General features: G+C 59.7%; 1 protein-coding gene across 1 annotated transcript in view; it reads left to right on the forward strand.

The window, feature by feature from the left end:
* MROH1 (maestro heat like repeat family member 1) overlaps positions 1 to 19,385 on the forward strand; it is a 130,452-nt gene that overhangs the window by 109,293 nt on the left and 1,774 nt on the right. The window contains 10 exon segments of the mRNA XM_017883492.1: positions 1,302 to 1,437; positions 1,568 to 1,680; positions 2,905 to 3,057; positions 9,665 to 9,819; positions 13,944 to 14,109; positions 14,644 to 14,840; positions 17,811 to 17,948; positions 18,284 to 18,398; positions 18,903 to 19,049; positions 19,177 to 19,365. Coding sequence (XP_017738981.1) covers positions 1,302 to 1,437; positions 1,568 to 1,680; positions 2,905 to 3,057; positions 9,665 to 9,819; positions 13,944 to 14,109; positions 14,644 to 14,840; positions 17,811 to 17,948; positions 18,284 to 18,398; positions 18,903 to 19,049; positions 19,177 to 19,365 — 1,509 coding nt within the window.

Consider the following 19,385-nt stretch of genomic DNA (forward strand, 5'->3'; position numbering starts at 1 on the left):
CTTTTGTTAATGCACCAAAACTAACTTTCTCCTTTTCTTTTCTTTTCTTTCCCTCCCTCCCTCCCTCCTTTCCTTCCTTTCCTTCCTTTCTTTCTTTTTTGAGACCGAGTCTCTTGCTCTCACCCAGGCTGGAGTGCAGTGGCACAATCTTGGCTCACAGCAACCTCCGCCTCCTGGATTTAAGCACTTCTCCTGCTCCAGCCTCCCGAGTAGCTGGGATTACAGGCGCCCACCACCACTCCCAGCTAATTTGTGTATTTTTAGTAGAGACGGGGTTTCATCATGTTGGCCAGGCTGGTCTTGAACTCCTGACCTCAAGTGATCTGCCTGCCTCGGCCTCCCAAAATGCTGGGGTTATAGGCATGAGTGACCGCGCCCAGCTGAAACCAAAACTTTCATTCTTTATGTGGCCAAATCTTGTGTGTTCAGGGCTCTTCCCACCTCATGCTTTCATGGCCTGCTCATCACATAACCCTGGTCTGGCTGAAGCTTACCTTGGTACATGGTGTGATGGATGCCTAGCCTGAGAACAGTGGCTGGTCACCTGCAGTCTTACTCTGACATTCCAGCCTTTCCCTTCTGACTTGAAATTCTTTCTCATCAGTGGTGATTTTGGGGATGAGGAGTTTCAGCGGTGCCCAAGCAGATACCAGGTTTCCATCTGATAGGAGCTTCTGAGCCCAGGATCCTGTGCAAGGGCAGGGTGGGAGCACCTCCCAGGAAGGCCTCGCATGTAGGGGCTGAGAAGGGAGCCAGGTGGTGGGAGGGGGACAGGAGCATCTGCTGGAGAGGAGGTGTGGAAGTAGAAGGAAGGTGTTTGACTATAGGAGCATGGGAGGGGCAGGACTGAGGAGAGCAGAAAGGCTCTGGAAGGAAGGACCAGGACCAGTCGGGGTGTGAGGGGGTCTTGTACAGTCCTGCCCCTCACCCAAATTGGCAGAGCCCGTGCACTCCTCCCATTTGGGGCCCCCTCCTCACCCCAGTTGTCCGTCTGCCTGCACATGCCTGTGTGCCCATGTCAGCATGACCTGGCCTTCCTTCTTGTAGGGGCCCAGCCTGGGAGCCTGTGTGGCCCTGGTGTAGATGAGGTGTGGTCAGAGCTGAGCTGAGCAGCACCCACGCTGCAGCGAGAGGGGAGGGAGGAACTCACTGGGGGCTGTGTTGGCCACAGTGAGGGCCCAGGGCTTCGTGGACACCAGCAACACTCCTGGCCACACTCCAGCCCTCCTCTGGGTGCAGGTGGCATAGGTGGCATCCACTCATCCCCAGCATTCCAATAGCCCAGGCATCTCCTCCTCCAGGCCCTGGTGCCCTTCCACAACCTGGGCCTTCTCGTTGGCCTCTTCTCCCCACGGTGCGCGGACCTGTGGCCTGTCACCCGCCAGGAAGCCGTCGACTGCGTCTACTCCCTGCTCTACCTCCAGCTTGGCTATGAGGGTGAGCCCTTATCAGAAGTGTGGGGGCCGGTGGTCGTTCAGGGGTGCCGGGAGGGATGAGGTGCAGAGTCCAGGCTGCGGGACCGCCAGGGAGGGCCTGAGCCGGACTGCTCGTTCCTGCCGCCTCTCAGGCTTCTCCCGGGACTACCGCGATGACGTGGCGGAGCGGCTCCTCAGCCTCAAGGATGGCCTCGCGCACCCTGACCCCACCATTCTCTTCCACACCTGCCACAGCATAGGCCAGGTACCAGCTGGGAGCTCCGCGGCCGGAAGGCAGGCTGGCACTGTCTGGGGCTAACAGGGACTTCCGAGGCAGCACCTGGCCTCCCCTAGCCTCTGTAAGTGCCACCCATGGCCAGTGGGCATGGGGCAGGGCCTGGGTGTTTGCATTAGTTGCTGGCGCTGCCCTGCACTGGCCCCATCACCCACACCTGCCTACGCTGGGGCAGTGCAGTCCATACGAGAGGAAGGTGCTGTTTGTCTTGAGACCTGGCAGAGACCAAGGAGGGAATGGGGTGCCATGAGGCCCAGCTGCCCTCTGCCTGCCACTGACACCCTGGCCTGCTCTCGTGAAAATGCAGGTTTCTGGAACAGAATCTCCAGCAGCTGCCCTGTGTGATGTTGTCCCCAAAGCCTACCCAAGAGCCACGTGGGGGGCTAGGGTCATCGCCTGCAGAGTGCAGCGGGCTCTAGCCCTCTTGCCAAGGGGCCAGGAGCAGGCCCTACCTTTGGTTCCAGCTGGTCAAGGTGCTTTGTCCACTGCCATCTGAAGGGAGGATGATGGCCCTGGGCACTGCGTCCCCCACCCCCCACGACCTATGCCTGCCAGGTCCACTCTGAGGCTCAGCATATTAGAACACAAACTTGAGTATTATTAAAGTATTGCATTTCAGGGGGGGAAAAAAAGTCCCTCCAAGGGGATAAGAAAGCTGCCCCTCCCTCCGTGCTCTCATGTGGGTCCCCAAGCTGGAACACTGCCTGTCTCCATTTGGTGCTTAGGAAAGGCCTTCCAGGTCCAGAGACTGTGTCTCCTACAAAGGAAGGAGGGGTAGGTCACGAGGGCCCTTTCTGGTGCTGGGATCACAAGTGTGAGCTAAGGCCTATCTGCCCTTGACCCCGTGTTTTAGAGAGCTCCAGGGCGACTGCACCATAGGGATGCTCCCAGCCCACTTCACTAGTCAGAAGGAGCCCGACGAGGGTGCTGTGACCTCAGCCCTGCAGCTGCCCAGGCACCACCTTCCAGGAGCCCGCCCAGGCTCCAGCAGGCCCTGGCAGGTTCTGGAGAAGGAGACCCCACCCGCGTGCAGCGAGCTCATTGAAGTCACAGGGCGGGGAGGCTGGGGCGGGGCTGCGAGAAGGGGCGTGGCCTCCCACCCTAACGGGAGCCCCTGAGACGCGATGCCCCGGAGAAGTGGCGTTGGGGGTGCCCCCCTTCCCTCCTTAACCTCAGGCATCGCTTTCCTCCTAGATTATTGCCAAGCGCCTCCCACCTGACCAGCTCATCAGCCTCTTGCTAACCATGTTTGAGGCCCTGGGAGACCCCGAAAAGAACTGCTCCCGAGCAGCTACCGTCATGATCAACTGCCTGCTGCAGGAGCGGGGCGGCGTGCTCCAGGAGAAGGTGGGAGGGGGCGGGGCGAGCGGCTCGGTGAAAGGTGGAGAGGGGGGCGGGGCGGCGGCTCCGGGAGAAGGTGGAGGGCGGGGCGGCGGCTCCGGGAGGCGGTGGGGGCGGGGCGCGGCTCGGGAGAAGGTGGGAGGGCGGGCGCGGCTCCGGGAGAAGGTGGGAGGGGGCGGGCGCCTCCGGCTCGGACGAGAAGGTGGGAGGGGGCGGGGCGGCGGCTCGGGATAAGGTGGAGGGCGGGGGCGCTCCGGGAGAAGGTGGGAGGGCGGGCGCGGCTCCGGGAGAGGTGGGAGGGGCGGCGGGCGGCTCCGGGAGAAGGTAGGAGGGGGCGGAGCGGTCGGCTCCGGGAGGTGCGCAGGTGTGCGGTGGGTTTGGGGTGGTGGCGTCAAGGCGAGGGCGGGGCGGCAGACTCTTGGAGAGGTGGCACCGCAGGAGAAAACAGTGAGTCTGGCCCTGGTCTGGCCTGGACCATCCTGCCCGGCCCTCCTCGGGTGTGACCCTCACTGCTCTGCCCCCTCTCCCTGCAGGACTACTGTGGACAAATCTTTCTCTTATGTCTTGAAGACGGGGGTTAAAATCTGGCAAAACGAGTGCTGAGAGAATAAGGGGGGAAAAGGAAATGGAAAGGCGGGTGAAAGTGCTAATGGTTCCCCGAGCCCTGGTTGGGCCCCCTGCTCGCATTGCTGGCGTGGACATGGACGCAGGGCTCCCCGAGTCCCCAGGAGGCTGCCCAGCCCTGGATTCCAGGGTCTGGCACTTCGCGGGACGCTCTCGTGCTGCCCCAATTCTCGTTCCCTTTGCTCCCGTGTCTGGGGCCGTCCCAGCCCCACCACCGCCTCTCACTGTGCAGTCTCCGTGCAGTTGTTGCCGAACGTGCAGAGGCAGTCGCTCCGCACAGATGCCTGTGACGCGACAGCAGAAATGCACATCCCTGTTCTCAGATCCTTTTGGGTCCAGAGGGCTCCCATGGGCCAGCTGGAGTGGGTGCTCGTGAGTCCTGGAGAGGCCCATGGCCGGGGACCCAGTCTCTGCACTACGGCATTCTCAAGCTCAGTATTAAAGTGAAGCAGCGGAGTGTAGGGTGTCAGAAGGCTGCACGGGCACCTACAAGTGGAGCATCCTACCCACTCCTACGTCCTCCCCTCAAGCTCCAGTTGTCAACCTTTGGGCCACCACCACTGCCCCACAGCGCAGACCACTGTGGCTTGGTGTGCGTGTTGTATACGTGGAAGTCGGTGCCCGTCCTGTGGTCCCTTGGTGTGAACATGTGTGTGAGGTTGGCCCTGTTGTCATTACACGTGTCCCTTTCCTGCACTGAGCTGCGAATGTGTCACGTTTGTTCATCTGTCTGTCTCCGTGAACACCTGGGCAGTTTCCAGTTGGGGCTGTCCCAGGGTCCAGGTCCTTTTCAGCTGAGGGCACACTGCAGCGGGGGATAGGCCCACAATAGCAACAAGGCTTGAAGGCCAGGCCCTGGTGTGTATCCCAGGGCTGCCAGCCAGTGTCCCTGGGTGGGGCCCTCTCCCTCCCGCAGGAGGCCGGCTGGCTCTGGTGTGCCACTGTCTTGCCCATCGCTGGGTTTCCCACTCTTTTCAAATGAGTTTGCAGCGGCTTCATGCTAGAGTTTCATCTGTGTTTCTCAGTGATGGGTGAAGGTGAACACGTGTTTATATGTTTACCGGTTACTCGGCTGTGTCGCTTTGACAGGATACCAGTCTTTCGCCTGCGCTTTTCTTCTTGATTAGTAGGAGTGCTTCCCCGCCCCCGCAACCCCTAGACGAAGTGTTGTTCTGTCACCCAGGCTGGAGTGCAGTGACACGATCTCGGCTCATTGCAACCTCTGCCCCTCCCGGATTCAAGCAAGCCTGCCTCAGCCTCCGGAGTAGCTGGGATTACAGGCGTGCGCCACCACGCCCAGCTAATTTTTGTATTTTTAGTTGAGACGGAGTTTCACCATGTTGGCCAGGCTGCTTCTGAACTCCTGACCTCAGGTGATCCACCCACCTCAGCCTCCCAAAGTGCTGGGATCATAGGCATGAGCCACCACGCCCAGCTGGTAGGGGTGCTTTCTATGTCCTGGATACAGTTTCTCCATTGGCTATACATATACTGCACATAGCTCCTTGGAGAGGCATGAACAGGAATGCAGCAGTGGAAAAAAGGAGAGTGTTGGTGGAGGGCTCGTGCCAAGGACTGCACACGGTGTGGTTTCTGGAAGGGCAAGTCCAGTGCTACTGCATGGTAGGAGGAAGAGGTTGAGGGTACAGATGCTGGCATCGGGACCTGGGAGGAACAAAGGGCCAGAGGGTGGCGGTTCAGTGCTGGCCATTTGAAGGCTTGGGTTTTATTGTGCAGGCAGTGGGGCCCCAGGTCAGATCTGAGGGTAGTGAGGTACCCTGGCCACCTGTGCGGATGGTGAGAGAAGGACCAGGCTGGTGGTGGCGGCCAGGGTGCTGGGGTCGGCCCCGGCGTGGGATGGACCGGGCTGGCGGTGGCGGCCTGGGTGCTGGGGTCGGCCCCGGCGTGGGATGGACCGGGCTGGCGGTGGCGGCCTGGGTGCTGGGGTCGGCCCCGGCGTGGGATGTGCCATGTGCTTTTCAGTGTGTCTGTACATGGACACTTGGGCAGATTCTCCTGAATGTGGGTGTGTAATTTCTCTTCAAGTCCCTATTTTCAGTTCATTTGGGGACATATCAAGAAGTAGAGTGGCTGGATCACACTGAGGCTGTGGCTGGCCTCTGAGAGGGCTGCTTTTTGCACAGCGGAGCTGTCCAGCTATTTTCTTCCCAGCCCAGGTTTGCATAGACATCACTCGCCACAGCCCAGCTGGGCAGGGGCATTGCTGACCCCTGGCTAAGGCTTTGAGCAGGCCTACGGCACAGCCCAGCAGGCACACCTGCCGCCAGTGTCATGTACCCAGCCATCATGGCGAACCTCTGTGTTCCTCCCTGCCCTGAGACCCTGCTGGGGGGACTTCTTTGAGACAGGTTGATGCTGTTGGGCTTTGAGTTCCTCTGACGTTGAATCAGAACCTGTGGCCCTAGGGGGTGACATGCGACCTCCCCCAGTGTGAGATGACCATGAAGTAGAGAGCGCAGAGAGCATGACAGAGAACAGCAGGCTCTCCTGAGGCCGGGCGTGTCCGACGGAGGAGGCAGCCTTCCCAGGGTTGAGGCGGTGTGCGGGGGAGGCCAAGGAGGGGACAGGAGAGGAGGAAATTCCACATGAAACAAACAGGTGGGGGTGGAAGTGGCGCTGCCACCTCAGGAAGGTCAAACTCAGAGTTGCCAGGTGACCCAGCTGTCCCGCCCAGGGATCTTCCTAAGAACAGAGCACGAAGCACACAGCGACTCATTCCCAGCAGCACCGCTCATGCCATCTGGGAAGTATCCCAGGGGCCCATCACTTTGCAAATGGGTAGAGGAAATGTGGTCCATCCGTACGACAGAATATTATTGGGTCATAAAGGGGCATGAAGCCCTGACACAGGCTGTGAGGCAGATGCACCTTGAAAACACCATGCTCAGTGAAAGCAGCAGACACTGCCCAGGCGCGGTGGCTCATGCCTGTAATCCCAGCACTTTGGGAGGCCGAGGCGGGCGGATCACGAGGTCGGGTGTTCAAGACCAGCCTGACCAACATAGTGAAACCCCATCTCTACTAAAAATGCAAAACTTAGCTGGACATGGTGGCAGGAGCCTGTAATCCCAGCTACTCAGGAGGCCGAGGCCGGAGAATCACTTGAAACCCAGGAGGCGGAGGTTACTGTGAGCTGAGATTGCGCCATTGGACTCCAGCCTGAGGGACAGAGGAAGACTCCATCTCAAAAACAAATAAACAACAACAACAAAAGCAGACACTAAAAGCCACAATCACATGAGCCCATTTTCATGAAGTGTCCAGAACAGGCAAATCTGTCGCGACAGACAGTGGAATAGAGGTGACCAGGGGCTGGGGAGCAAATTAGTGACTGCTAATGGAGATGGGCTGTGTGTGTGTGTGTGTGTGTGTGTGTGAGAGAGAGAGAGAGAGAGACAGGGTCTGACTCTGTTGCCCAGGCTGAAGTGCTGTGATGTGATCATGGCTTACCGCAGGCTCAACCTCCTGGGCTCAGGTGATCCTCTAGCCTCAGCCTCCCGAGCAGCTGGGACTACCGGTGTGCACCACCATGCCCAGCTAATTTTTTGTATTTTTCTTAGAGACAGGGTTTCGCCATGTTGCCCAGACTGTGACGGGTTTCTTTTGGGGGTGATGGTTGTACATCCTGAGTGCACTGGAATCCTGGAACTGTGCACTTATGGTGAGTGGGTGGGCTCTGGGGCGCTGAATTATGTCTCAGTGACCCAGGCCAAGCATGACAGGAAGGGAGAGGACCCTGCACAGGGGCTCACCATTGAGGGAGGAGCCACAATCCAGAGACTGGCAGAATAGCCTGGAAGGTGTGGGGCGCAGCCGAGCCTCACACAGCGGGCAGCTGGAATGCTGCCCTGCGTCCTGGGACCACATGGATTTTGCCCAGCAGTCTGCAGAAGCAGGAGCCTTCTCAGGACTGGGTGTGAGGGTCCACACTTGGGGATTCTCAGCTAAGAGGTGACTCTGGAAACTGCCCCCACCCTGCAAGCCCTCCACCACAACCCAGTGCACCCGGGCTATTTCTAAAGTTCAAAAAAAGCATAGATTCAAGTGTACATGTGCACCAATGGGTTCGAGTTGTTGAAGAAATAAATATGCAAAAGTAAAGAAAATATTAGAGAAGATAAGTAAACCCACTGAGACAGCAAGACTTGTGAGACAAGTCACAGGAAAAGCCGACATCCATAAAAGCAAAAAGTGAAGTGAAAGAGGAAAAATGTGTGCAGTTAGCAGAGTGTATGTCCACGAACAGCTGTGTTCCAAAACACCTGGAAAGCTATCACCAAAGCAACTGATTTCTGAAAAAATAAAATGCCAGCATGGATGGGAAGGAGGTGGGCGGGTCCAGTGGACCCATAACTGCTAAGGTGGTGGAAGTGGTTGCTCTGGGCGCCCGCTGGTGTCACCCAGGCTGTGCGTCGGCAGGGGAGTCGTTACCCCTCACAGTGCTCAGGAGAATGGAGAGGCTGTGTCAGCTGCCAGTGTAGGTGGCACAGCCCAGCAGCTCAGATAACATCACGGGGTGTCAGGTTGGTCTTGGCTTTGAAGCAAGCCTGTCTGCGAGAGTCACTCCCTGGAGGGCTGAGGAGCAAGATCTGGTGTGGAAAAATACTTGCTCGGAGTTCAGCACCTCCTCGCTGTCAAAACTTGCCAATAGCCAGGAGTGCAGAGGAAACCAACAGGCAGGCAGCAGGCAGCGTCCGCAGGACAAGGGGCTCACAGGTGAAGAAAAAGGCAAAGAAACACAGGTCATCAGAACACGCTGCTCCTGCCGGGGCTGGGCGCTCAGCTCCGCACAGGAGGTCTTGGAATGAAAGGGGCGTCAAGAGGTCTACAGCTCCTTTGAGAGCGACGGTGACCAGGAAGGACTAGCCTGTGCCTGTGCAGCTTCCCTTGGGCATGGCTCCTGCACCCCTCACCAGCCGTGTCTCCCCACGCCATGCTGTGGCCTCACCACATGAGTGGGTGTGGCCTGGCCCGGTCTGGAAGGTTCTGCCGTCAGAATCTCCTCCAGCTCGACCTGCTGTTGCGCTTTGAACCAGCCCCTTCTCCTTTCCAGCTACCCAGGCGGGTCCCTCAGCCACAGCCAGGAAGGAGGACCCTAGCGGTGGCCCAGGAACGCTGGGGTGGGTGGAGCCCGCAGTCTGTCAGCCATCCTCCAGGGTGAGGCAAGCCTGACCTCGGGGCCCATTGCTTTGTTTGTTTTCACCCAAATGCAGCAGGCATTTGGCAGTAGGGGTCACCATGGCTAAGGCTGGAGAGGAGACTCCCGGGCCAATACCCACCATGGGCAGGGAGCCCCCTCGTGACATGGCCGTCCCCCAGAGTGAGGCTCACATGCTGTGCTGCTGCTGGACTTGTGGTGGGTGGGCCTGGGGGTCCCAGGGCCAGCGTCCTCCTGCCCATGTTCCCCCATGTTCCGTTCACCTGCTTTCTGGAGCAGCAGGACAGTGGCAAACTCACAGCCCCCCAAGTCCCAACCTTCCATGTCAGGCCCAGCTCCAGCCTCGGTCTGGGAATCTGTCTCCTTCTCCCTGTCCGCCCAGGTTCCCAGCCTAACTCCTGCATGGGTGCAGTTGGCAGCTGTGTGAGTCCTGACTCTGGTGGGCCTGCCAGGGGAGCCTGAGAATTGGACCCAGCAGGCATGCTGTGAGGGCATGGGGCCGCTGGCACTGTTGGCTGCCTGCCCAGCTCCACACCAACCTCTGGGCCACATGTGTCCTCGGCACTTCCTCTACCTCCCAGGGCACTAGCCAGTTTGCAAGAGGAATCCAGGTCATGGCTCCAGTTCCTTGGCTTCTGGGCTGTCCGTGGCCCACGGGGGATCCTGGCCCTGCCTCAGGCTGGCAGCAGCAGTACAGAGCTCTGCGTCTCATGGGGCCTCCCTCATGGCCCCACCCCCTTGGGTTGGCATAGGTGTGCCCACGGCTGTCCCCCACGCATGGCCTGACCACCGTGTCCTGCCCACCTACAGGTGCCTGAGATCATGAGTGTGCTGCGCTCCAAGCTTCAGGAGGCCCAGGGAGAGCACGTCCTGCCGGCTGCCCAGCACAGCGTGTACCTCCTGGCCACCCAGCACTGCGCGGCCGTGGTGTCCAGCCTCCTGGGCAGCCCCCTGCCCTTGGACAGGTACCTAGTCCAGACTGCAGGCTTAGGGGTTCCTCTGGAATGCTGCTCCCCAAGCCCTCCACCCGCCTCTGCACCCTGGCTTTCTGCACCTTGGCTCTGTACCCCAGCTTTCTGCATGAGTTCCCATGGCTCTAGGCCACGTGGGACAGAAAATGACAAGGAGACAGGCCTCAGTCTCTCAGGTTCCCAGGGGGACCGCTCCTCTCTAGGCATCTCGGGATCCTCACTGGCCCCGGTGGGCCTTGCACAGCACCCCCACAGGGAAGCTGCTGTTTTTGCCCTCCTCTAAGGCCCCGAAACTGCCTGGCTGCTCTGTCAGTCCCAGGCTCCAGCAGACACTGGAGGCTGCCCCCCACCCTGCGTCTTGGTTCCAGCTGCCCCAAGCCTTGTCCTCTGCAGGGCGTCCACTACTGCCTGTGAGCAGACCCCCAGGAACTGCCTGATCTGAGCCCCTCAGGAGCCCAAGGACAACCCTGTCTGTACCATACATCACTATGTCTTCCCAAACTCACACCTCCCAGCTCCCAGCAAAGGGCAAGGTGTGTCTACCACCCACCAGCCCACTGGGGTCCCCCTTCCTCGCTGAGGCCTCCAGAGCATGGGTCTGCTGGCCCTTTCTTTCTCTGCCATCTTAGTCGTGGACAGAGGCTGGCCCAGGGGTACCTGGCTGCCTGTGACCTCCTGGAGACTCCATGCTGGGCAAGGCAGAGTGACCCTTCCCCTGGCAGGTGGGGGCACGAGGCTGCCGTGGGGACGCAGGTTTCCTTGCACCTGGCCCTTTAGCCTGTCAGGTTTGCTTTTTTTCATGTGCTCTGAGGCCCTCCCATTAAGTGCATCCAAGCTGCAGTGCCCGCTTCCTCCTGGCAGGGGGGACCCGCAGGCACCTTCTGCTCAGAGGTACACTTGTCTGGTGGCCCTGCTCTTTCCTGGTACTGTTGAGCTTTCTGTGTGTTTTAAACCTTTTGTATGGTAAATAGCCGCATTTTGTTACAGATAGAGTGAGTTAAATCCACTGTCAAATCTTTTGCCTCTTTGTTACGCATTGTGTTTTTTAAAAATCTTCTTTCTTGTCCTTTTTCAGATTGACAGTGTCTCTCTTACCTCACTTTCTCCACTCAGTTTGCAATCCTGCAGTCTGTTCCCTTTCTTTTAGTGTTTGCCCTAAAGGTGGCTGCATGTGTCCTTAGTGAAGTCCAGCATGGGCCCCGCATGTAGGCTGAGGTCTGGGTCTGGCTGGGCTGCTGGGCGCCCGAGTCATCATGACCGTTGCTCTTGGGCACAGTCAGCATTGACTTGTCTTTCCTCCGCGGTTACCGCCTGGCTCATCAGTCACTGTTTTCATTTTCCATGGAGGCGTGGCTCACACAAAGGGCAAGCACGGAGCCACTGGGCCCTGCGGGACTTTCCAGGTCGAGGCAGAGGAGGTGTCTGGTCCCCAGCAGGCTCCTGTGTGCCCCTCAGTCCCCTAGAGGGTCAGGGCCACCTGACCGCCGCCACTAGAGGTTTTGGCGCTTGTGCAGTGTGCTGGGTCTTCCCGGCCTCTGCTTAGCACGGCGGTGCTGTTGCTTATCCTTTCTCCTTGCCGGGCAGTGTTGGGTGCCGTGTGGGCCACACCGTGTATCTGTTTCTAGGTGATGGACATTCAGGTTGTTTTTGGTTTGGGGCTGCTGGGGATGGCGATGCTTTGAATGTTCCTGGGAGTGTCTGTTGGTGGGTAGGGCATGCATTTCTCTTTCAGGTGTGTGTAATAAGAGTGGAATTGAGGCCAGGTACTGTGGCTCACACCTGTAATCCCAGCAATGTGGGAGGCTGAGGCAGGAGGATCACTCGAGGTCAGAACTTTGCTACCAGCTTGGCCAACATGGTGAAACCCCGTCTCTACTTATACAAAAAATTAGCCAGGCAAGGTGGTGTGCGCCTGCAATCCCAGCTACTCCAGAGGCTGAGGCAGGAGAATGGTGTGAACCCAGGAGGCGGAGCTTGCAGTGAGCCGAGATCGCACCACTGCACTCCAGCTTGGGCGACAGAGCGAGACTCTGTCTCAAAAAAAAAAATTGGCCGGGCGCAGTGACTCACGCCTGTAATCCCAACACTTTGAGAGGCGGACCACCTGAGGTTGGGAGTTTGAGACCAGCCTGACCAACATGGTGAAACCCCGTCTCTACTAAAAATAAAATTAGCTGGGCGTGATGGTGCCTGCCTGTAATCACAGCTACTCGGGAGGCTGAGGCAGAAGAATCTCTTGAACACAGGAGGCGGAGGTTGTGGTGAACCATGATTGGGCCATTGCACTCCAGCCTGGGCAACAGGCTGTCTGTAGTCCCAGCTACTTGGGAGGCCAAGACAGGAGACTTGCTTGAACCCGGGAGGTGAAGGTTTCAGTGAGCTGAGATCGCGCTATTGCACTCCAGCCTGGGCGACAGAGCAAGACTCTGTCTCAAAAAAAAAGGAAGTGGAGTCACTGTGGCCATCTCTACCCTGCCACCCCCTAAGCTAAGGATGGGTTCTGCATCCATAAATGGTCAGAAAAAGACCAAAAGAATATTTCATGACACATGAAAATGATAGGAAATTCTGATTCCAGTGTCCATGAGTTAAAGCTTCTGGAAGCAGCCGCCTCATCCACTTCCACGCTGTCTGTGGCTGCTCTGGCACTACAGCGGCAGGCTTGATGAGCTGCCAGAGGTCATCCGGCCCCCAAGGCCTGAGCCACTGTCCTGGTCAGAAGCTTGCCAGCCGTGCCCTGGGCACAGGTTGGCTTGACTGTCATATACAGCCTCATGGGGGCCACCGAGGCTGAGTCTGTGGCCTCCTGGCGCCTCAGCGATGGCCACCACGTCCTTGCTGGCACATGCCGTGTGCCTGCCCTCCTGCGCATTTGTCCACGTTCCTGCCAGGCCATTTGCTCCCCACGCTCATGCCCAGCCCTCTGCTGCCTGCCTTCTGCCTGAAGGGCGTCTCCTGGAAGTCCCTGCACGAGGATCAGGGACACACTGCCTGCCTTTGTTTACTTCAGAATGCCTTTATTTGACCATTCCTTGTGACTGTTCTTTCTGTGGCTCAGTGCCCTAGTTCAGTGCGTTTGCTCAGGTGTGTGACAGTGCATCACTGTTTCTGGCTTCTGTCCTTACTCTTGGGAGCCAGGTGAAGTCTCCAAGCATTGCGTCTGTCGAGGAGGCCACTTCCTGCTTGTGGCTCATCTGCAGTTTGCAGGTGGGGGTTGCTTTTCATTTGTTCTGCCAGGCGGCTTCGAGGCTCCCTGTCTGTAGGTCAGTATATTTCATCAGTTCTGAAAAACCCAACCTTCTCCTTGTCAGCCATTCTGTTTCCTCTGCCTCTGGGACATCCATCAAATGTACGTTAGCCCTCATTCCATCTTCTGCATCTCTTCTTCTGTCCTCTGCCTTCCCACATTATTCTTTCTCTGGAATAATTTATCTGAAATTTTTTTACCTTCCTATTCACTGAGTAATTTCCTTATTTTCCTATTTACTGTTTCTCTCTTCTACTGTATCTAGACTAGCACCAAATATGTCCACTGAGTACATTAGTGTTTCATTTCTAAAAGGGCTGTTTGGTTTTCTTTTAAATTTGCTGTTACCTGTTTAGAATTTCCAGTTCCCATCATATTTAAAGTTTGTTGTTTATTTCTGCAAACGCTGAGCATAGCTGCCTCGCCATGTGTCTGCAGCGGCATCCGAGTGTTCTTGGCAGCACAGCCGGGTCTCCTTGGGAGCTGCGCTCTTTGACCTTGTGCCATTCTGAGGCCTGGGCCAGATGCTGCTTCCTCCAGGGAAGATTTGTTCTCCCTCCCAGCAGCTCCCCAGGGACCTCCCTCACCACTGCCCTGGGCCCTGTATGTACAGGCCCAGATTTTTCTCTGTGTCCTTTATTGCCAGCTCTGTTTACAGACCCCTGGAGTCAGAGGAAGGGGTGAGCTCAGGTCTGAGGCCAAGAGGCCATTTCCCATCTGGCTGCAGCTGAGCCTGGTGGCCATGTCTGAGCGTCGTGGAGCCAGGGTCCACGGCACCCAGGCGGCAGTGGGCAGGGATGCCCAGCCCAGGTGCCGGCAGCACTGTGACCAGCCCCGGCCTCAAGGTGACTCTCTTCCTGCCCTGCTTCAGCCACACCTCCATGCTGTGGCGGGCGCTGGCGGTGGAGCCTCGCCTGGCTGCTCAGGTCCTGGGACTACTGCTGGAGAAGATGAGTAGGGATGTCCCATTCAAGGAGACCCGGGCCTTCCTGCTGGGCCGCACCCCAGACCGTGTGGCCACGCTGCTGCCTCTCTCGGTGAGTCGGGCTCTCGGAGCCACGCTGACACTCTGTCCCTGCCCCACTTGCCTGGGTGCCCGGGGTGGGGGGGGCCTCTCAATGAGGTGGCCTGGACGCCACGCCACGGGCACCTGGCGGCAGTACCAGGCCGGGAGCTCTGAGCTCAGGCTCGTAAAGGCCTCACAGGTGTGGGCCCCCAGGGGAGACCACTTCATGTTTTATCCTGCGGAAAAAAAATAAACCCAGCTTGGCAATGTTTTAAGCAGTAAAGCAGCTGTGAGAATTCCCTCCTCCTCCCTTCTGAGGAGCTGAGAACAGATGGCCTGAGGTCTGTCCTGTGAAGGCTGGCTGCCCTTCTGGCCCCGTCTCCTGCCTCTACCTGAGGGCCAAGCCATGCAGTGGTGTGCCTCGCCCTTCCTGTGCTGCAGCTAGCTCCCTGGGGCTCCACCCATGGGATGCATGGGAGCACACAGGGTGCAGGCTCGTTGGGTGCAGGCTCAGATCTCGTGTGGCCTGGAGGGAGGCATGGCCCTGTGGTGACGTCTCCCCCAGGCCACCTGTGCACTATTCGAGGTCCTGTCCACGCCTGCAGCGGGGCCTGCGGTGCTAGAGCTCTACCCCCAGCTGTTCGTGGCGCTTCTGCTGCGTGTCAGCTGCACCGTGGGTGTCCAGCTGCCCCGGAACCTGCAGGCCCAGGAAAGGAGGGGAGCCAGTCCAGCCCTAGCCGCCAGGAACCTGGAACCCTGCAGGTATCTGGGTCCCCACTTCCCACCCCCAGTACTAATTCGCAAGCACAGGCATGGGTGTGCACGCATGCGCATGGTGGGGGCGGGCGGCAGATCTGAACCATGGGGAGCGTGGGAGTGACTGCTCCCAGGGAGCTGGTGCCTCACCCAGGTGCAGGGCTGAGCCGTCAGTGGTGACATCCATGGCCACCGTTCTCACACTGGCTGTGAAGGCCTCCCTCCTCGCCTCTGCGGGCGGTCTGCGCAGTGGTGATGAACACACAGGCCGGTGGTGGGGGCTTTGTGTGGCATCTCAGGCAGGATCAGGGTGGTGCCATCTCTTGGGAGTGGAGTTGTGGGGAGTCTTTGGGGTATAGGCTGGGGCCAACCATGGCAGGACCAGCTTTGTCCCTGAAACTGCCCCAGCAGAGCGGCCTCTGGCATGTGCTCACAGCCCCACGTGTGAGAGCTGCCACGGTGCCTGACATGACAGCATTTCAGGTCCTACACATCTGCCTGGGGCCATAGCACAGAGGAAGCGGACACCCTGGGCAGGTGTGGCTGTGTGGCCTGACCCCAGGACCACGAGGCCATGTGAATGCTGGGCCGCCATGCCCTGCCTGCCCAGGAGAGCTCTGGTTCCGTCCCACCCAGGTGCCCGGGTTTGGGTGTGCACCTTGGCCAGGACACACCAGGGGGACAGCCTCACTTCACCCCCCTCCCCCAGCACCACAGGCTGCTTCACCACAGGCCAGCTCGTAAACCCCAGTGGGGCCAGCTGCCAGGGCTGCTCTGCCCCTAGCAAACGGAGTGGAAAATGTCAATGGGATGGGGGGCAGTCACCAGCCCCTGGCCCTGGCCTGCTGCGAGTCAGTGCCTCTGCCTCTGAGCTGTAGGGCTGCAGGCCCCACGCCCACCCCCAGGTACCCCTCCACTGGGACGATTGCAGAGCATACAGGCCGTCCTCCAGTGGGTCAGACCCTTGTGGGTGCCACATTCTTAAATGTCCTGGGCACACAAGCAAGGGAGGCACCCTCATCTAAATCACTAACACATTTCTGAGCCAAACACATGCTTCCCGTTACATTTGTCAAAGTTGGTTGTGAATTGCTGCGCCTGCGCCATTTGCAGCCTGGAGTGCAGCCCCTGGTCCAGATGGCGCCTTGCAAGCCTCAAGGCCTGGAGCAGGGTGTGGAGCTGGAGGCAGAGCTGCCCTGGCTCAGACCATGAGGCCCAGCTGAACTGTGGCCCTGTGGGTCCTCCCTCCGACTGCGGCTGGCCCAGCCTGTACGTGTCAAGGGCATCTCCCAGGAACTGTAGTGACTGGTGTGGCTCTCTCCTCTGCCTGTGGTCAGTGCTGGCTCTCCTGTTCCCAGGGCTAGAAGCCCCCTTGGCACCCAGGCTACCTGGGCTCAAAGATCAGGGCCTAACACTGGAACCATGGGACTCCTGGCTCACCCAGAGCTGCCTTCTACCATGTCCTACCTTGGGGAGGGAACCCCTGAGAGAGAGAAGCCTGGGGACACTCATCAGGGGCCGTGTGAGGGACTGGCCCTGCTGTGGGTCAGCACCAGACCACCCAGGCACACCCATGGGGACAGTGGTATACTGGGAGCAGGCCCCCAGCACCTCCTTCCTCAGCTTCAAGACCCCCATGGCTCTCAGCTCCTACAGCCCCTGTCCAGCTCTCAGGCTGCCTCAGTCTTGCTGGCATCACCGGCCCTGTGTGCCCAACCGCCCAGAAGCCTCATGGAGCCCATCACCAGATCTCTAACCAGGCTGTCCCATGCTCCTGTGCCCACCACACCCTCCTCCTAGGTCCCCCCTGCATGAGGGCCTCTCACACCATCCAGGCGAGCAGGGCCTGGCCCCCAGCTTGGAGGGGCCACTTGCTCCCTGCTAGGCCCACCCCAGCACACCAGGGGGCCTTTGGGACACCTGGCAGGAGGTGACCAGGGCAGTGGCACTATCACCACAACCAGCGGTCACCACATGACCCATGCCACTCAGGGGTTGTCTGCTTTTGGCCCAGGTGCTCCTAAGGACAAAGCCTTGTGGGGGCAGAGGTCCAAAGGCGGTGAGGGTCTAAGTGTGAGGTGCAGTAGGCACCGGAGAGCACGTGGCAGGGGGCTGTGGAGTTGCAAGGGAGGGTCCTGCTGGGTGGGGACGCTGGTGCAGGGCATCCTCTGCCCCAGACCTTGCCTGCTGGGTTGCATACTACGCCCCACCCACTGGCAGCCAGGAGTGGGGCAGCCTCAGCAGGGAAGGGCTCATCTGAGCCGATGGTCGATGGCAGGCTCAAACTGGACCCAGCATTAGCTTCAACATCAGACTCTCCCTGCCACTTTCTGGCCTGAGTCCTAGGCCTGCCTCCCACTGCCAGGGAGACCAGAGGGCAAGGTGCTTGCCTGGTGGGGCTCTGGGGAGTCAGGAGAGGCGGAGAGTTGGCCAGGTTGACCCCCACGGCACCTGCTCTTCAGCATCCCTGCAGCCCCTCCAGCTCTTGGCACCATCCTCCCACTCACTTGCCAGCCAGCCTCCCTCAGCCAACACGGAGTGGATCAGGGGCCTGCCTGCCTCCCAGAGGGCTATGGAGTCTCCTGGGGTACAGGTGTGAGAGCCCAAAGTTCCAGGCAGGAACAGGCCCAGGGATGGGGTGCCTGTGGTATGGGTGCCCAGCAGCATCTGGGTGTCCAGAAAGGAAAATAGGTGCAGCCAGAGGGCTTTCCCTGTGTCCAGCTCTCAGGCTGGTGGCCGGGTGGCCACAGGCTGATCTTGCTACTAGCTCACCTCCAAGCCAACGTCTGTGACCTTGCCTTGGGTGGGGAAAATGGGGGGCCTCCAGAGCCTGCTTTCTGGAGGGTGGCTCTGGCAGGGATAGGGCTAGGCACCAGGTGGGCAGCACACATTGGGTGCAGACATCAAGGGCTCATTGGGAAGGGAGGTGGGCGTGTGTGTGTGCCCCACCAGCTGAGCACCCTGGCAATCCTGCAGCTCTGCAGTGGACACCCTGCGGGCCGTGCTGCTCCGCAGCGGCAGCGAGGACGTGGCACAGCGCATGGACCTAGAGGGAGGCTGGGAGCTGCTCAGGACCTCGGCGGGGCATGAGGAGGGGGCCACCAGGTTGGCCAGGTGAGCTGAGCGGGCCCAGCCCACTCTGGCTGCAGCACTGGCTGGGCTCCACCAGATCTCTGGGGCCCAGGACATGACTGGGATCAGGTGGGGGCCCCATGTGTGTCAGGCCAATGGTGGCCTGACCTCCTGCCTATTTGCTCTCTGGGCAGGGATAGGGAGGGACCCCTGTGCAGAGGCCTGGCGAGGCAAGTTGGGAGGCATCTCTGAGACCTAGAACTCCCAGAACCTGGTAGCTGGTGGTGGAGTGGACGAGGGTTGTGCAGGGTGGAAGGTGCCTGGGTAGGGTGCAGCACAGCAACAGCCCCTGCATCCTCAGCAGCCCCCTTTCCCAGGGCCATGGCTGAGCATGCAGGGCCCCGGCTCCCCCTGGTGCTGAAGACACTGGCTTGCACACACAGCAGTGCATATGAGAACCAGAAGGTGACCACCACCGCCTTCCTGGCCGAGGTAGGCCCTTCCAGGGAGGGTTGCTGGGCACCAGGGTGGGGCTCCTGCTCAGGACAGGCCTGGGATGCCCTTTTCTTACTCCTAAAAGGCCCCCTCGACCGCAGCCTGCGAGGAGGGGACGTGGACGGTAGCCACCTCCTCCCCCATGCCAGAACTCAGTCCTGCCCAGGCACACGCCCTCTGTTTCTGGTGAGAGGAGGACCCAGGCTGCCTGCAGCCTGTATCCCCAAGTCCTGCTGGACAGGGCTGGTCCCTGGGACCCCAGGTGCCCTTGGCGGTGTCGTGGGCCAAAGACTCCAAAATCTTGCCCAAGGCCATGCAGCAGAGCACAGTGGGTGACAGAGCAGGCCCCAGCAGCACAACAGGGAGGGTCGCCACTGATCTGAGACCCAGGGAGTAGGTCCACCACCTCTGTCTGCCACACCGGCGTGTTCTGGGCCTGGGCTGGGGGGTTGGGCCCTGGGGTCAGCAGGGAGGGGGAAGTCACAGCACCTCTGCCTGCAGCTGCTGAACAGCAACGTGGCCAACGACCTGATGCTCTTGGACTCGCTGCTGGAGAGCCTGGCGGCTCGCCAGAAGGACACATGCGCCAGCGTGCGAAGGCTGGTGCTCCGCGGCCTGGCCAACCTGGCCTCCGGCTGCCCTGATAAGGTGGGGTGGCCACCAGTCCCTCTGGGGCCCAGGCAGCATGGGTGGGGGTGTGTGCATGGAGGTCACCTGTCTTGTGGGGTGGCAGACGATGACTCTGGGGCCTAGGCTGAGTGTAGGGTGTCCTCAGGTGCGAGCCCACGGCCCCCAGCTCCTCACAGCCATGATTGGCGGGCTAGACGACGGGGACAACCCTCACAGCCCGGTGGCCCTGGAGGCCATGCTGGGCCTTGCAAGGCTGGTGCACCTGGTGGAGGCCTGGGACCTGCGCTCAGGGCTGCTGCACGTGGCCATCCGCATCCGGCCTTTCTTCGACAGCGTAGGCGGAGGGGAGGGGGG

Source organism: Rhinopithecus bieti, unplaced genomic scaffold (genome assembly GCF_001698545.2).
Source record: "Rhinopithecus bieti isolate Rb0 unplaced genomic scaffold, ASM169854v2 scaffold_13617, whole genome shotgun sequence".
NCBI lineage: Eukaryota > Metazoa > Chordata > Mammalia > Primates > Cercopithecidae > Rhinopithecus > Rhinopithecus bieti.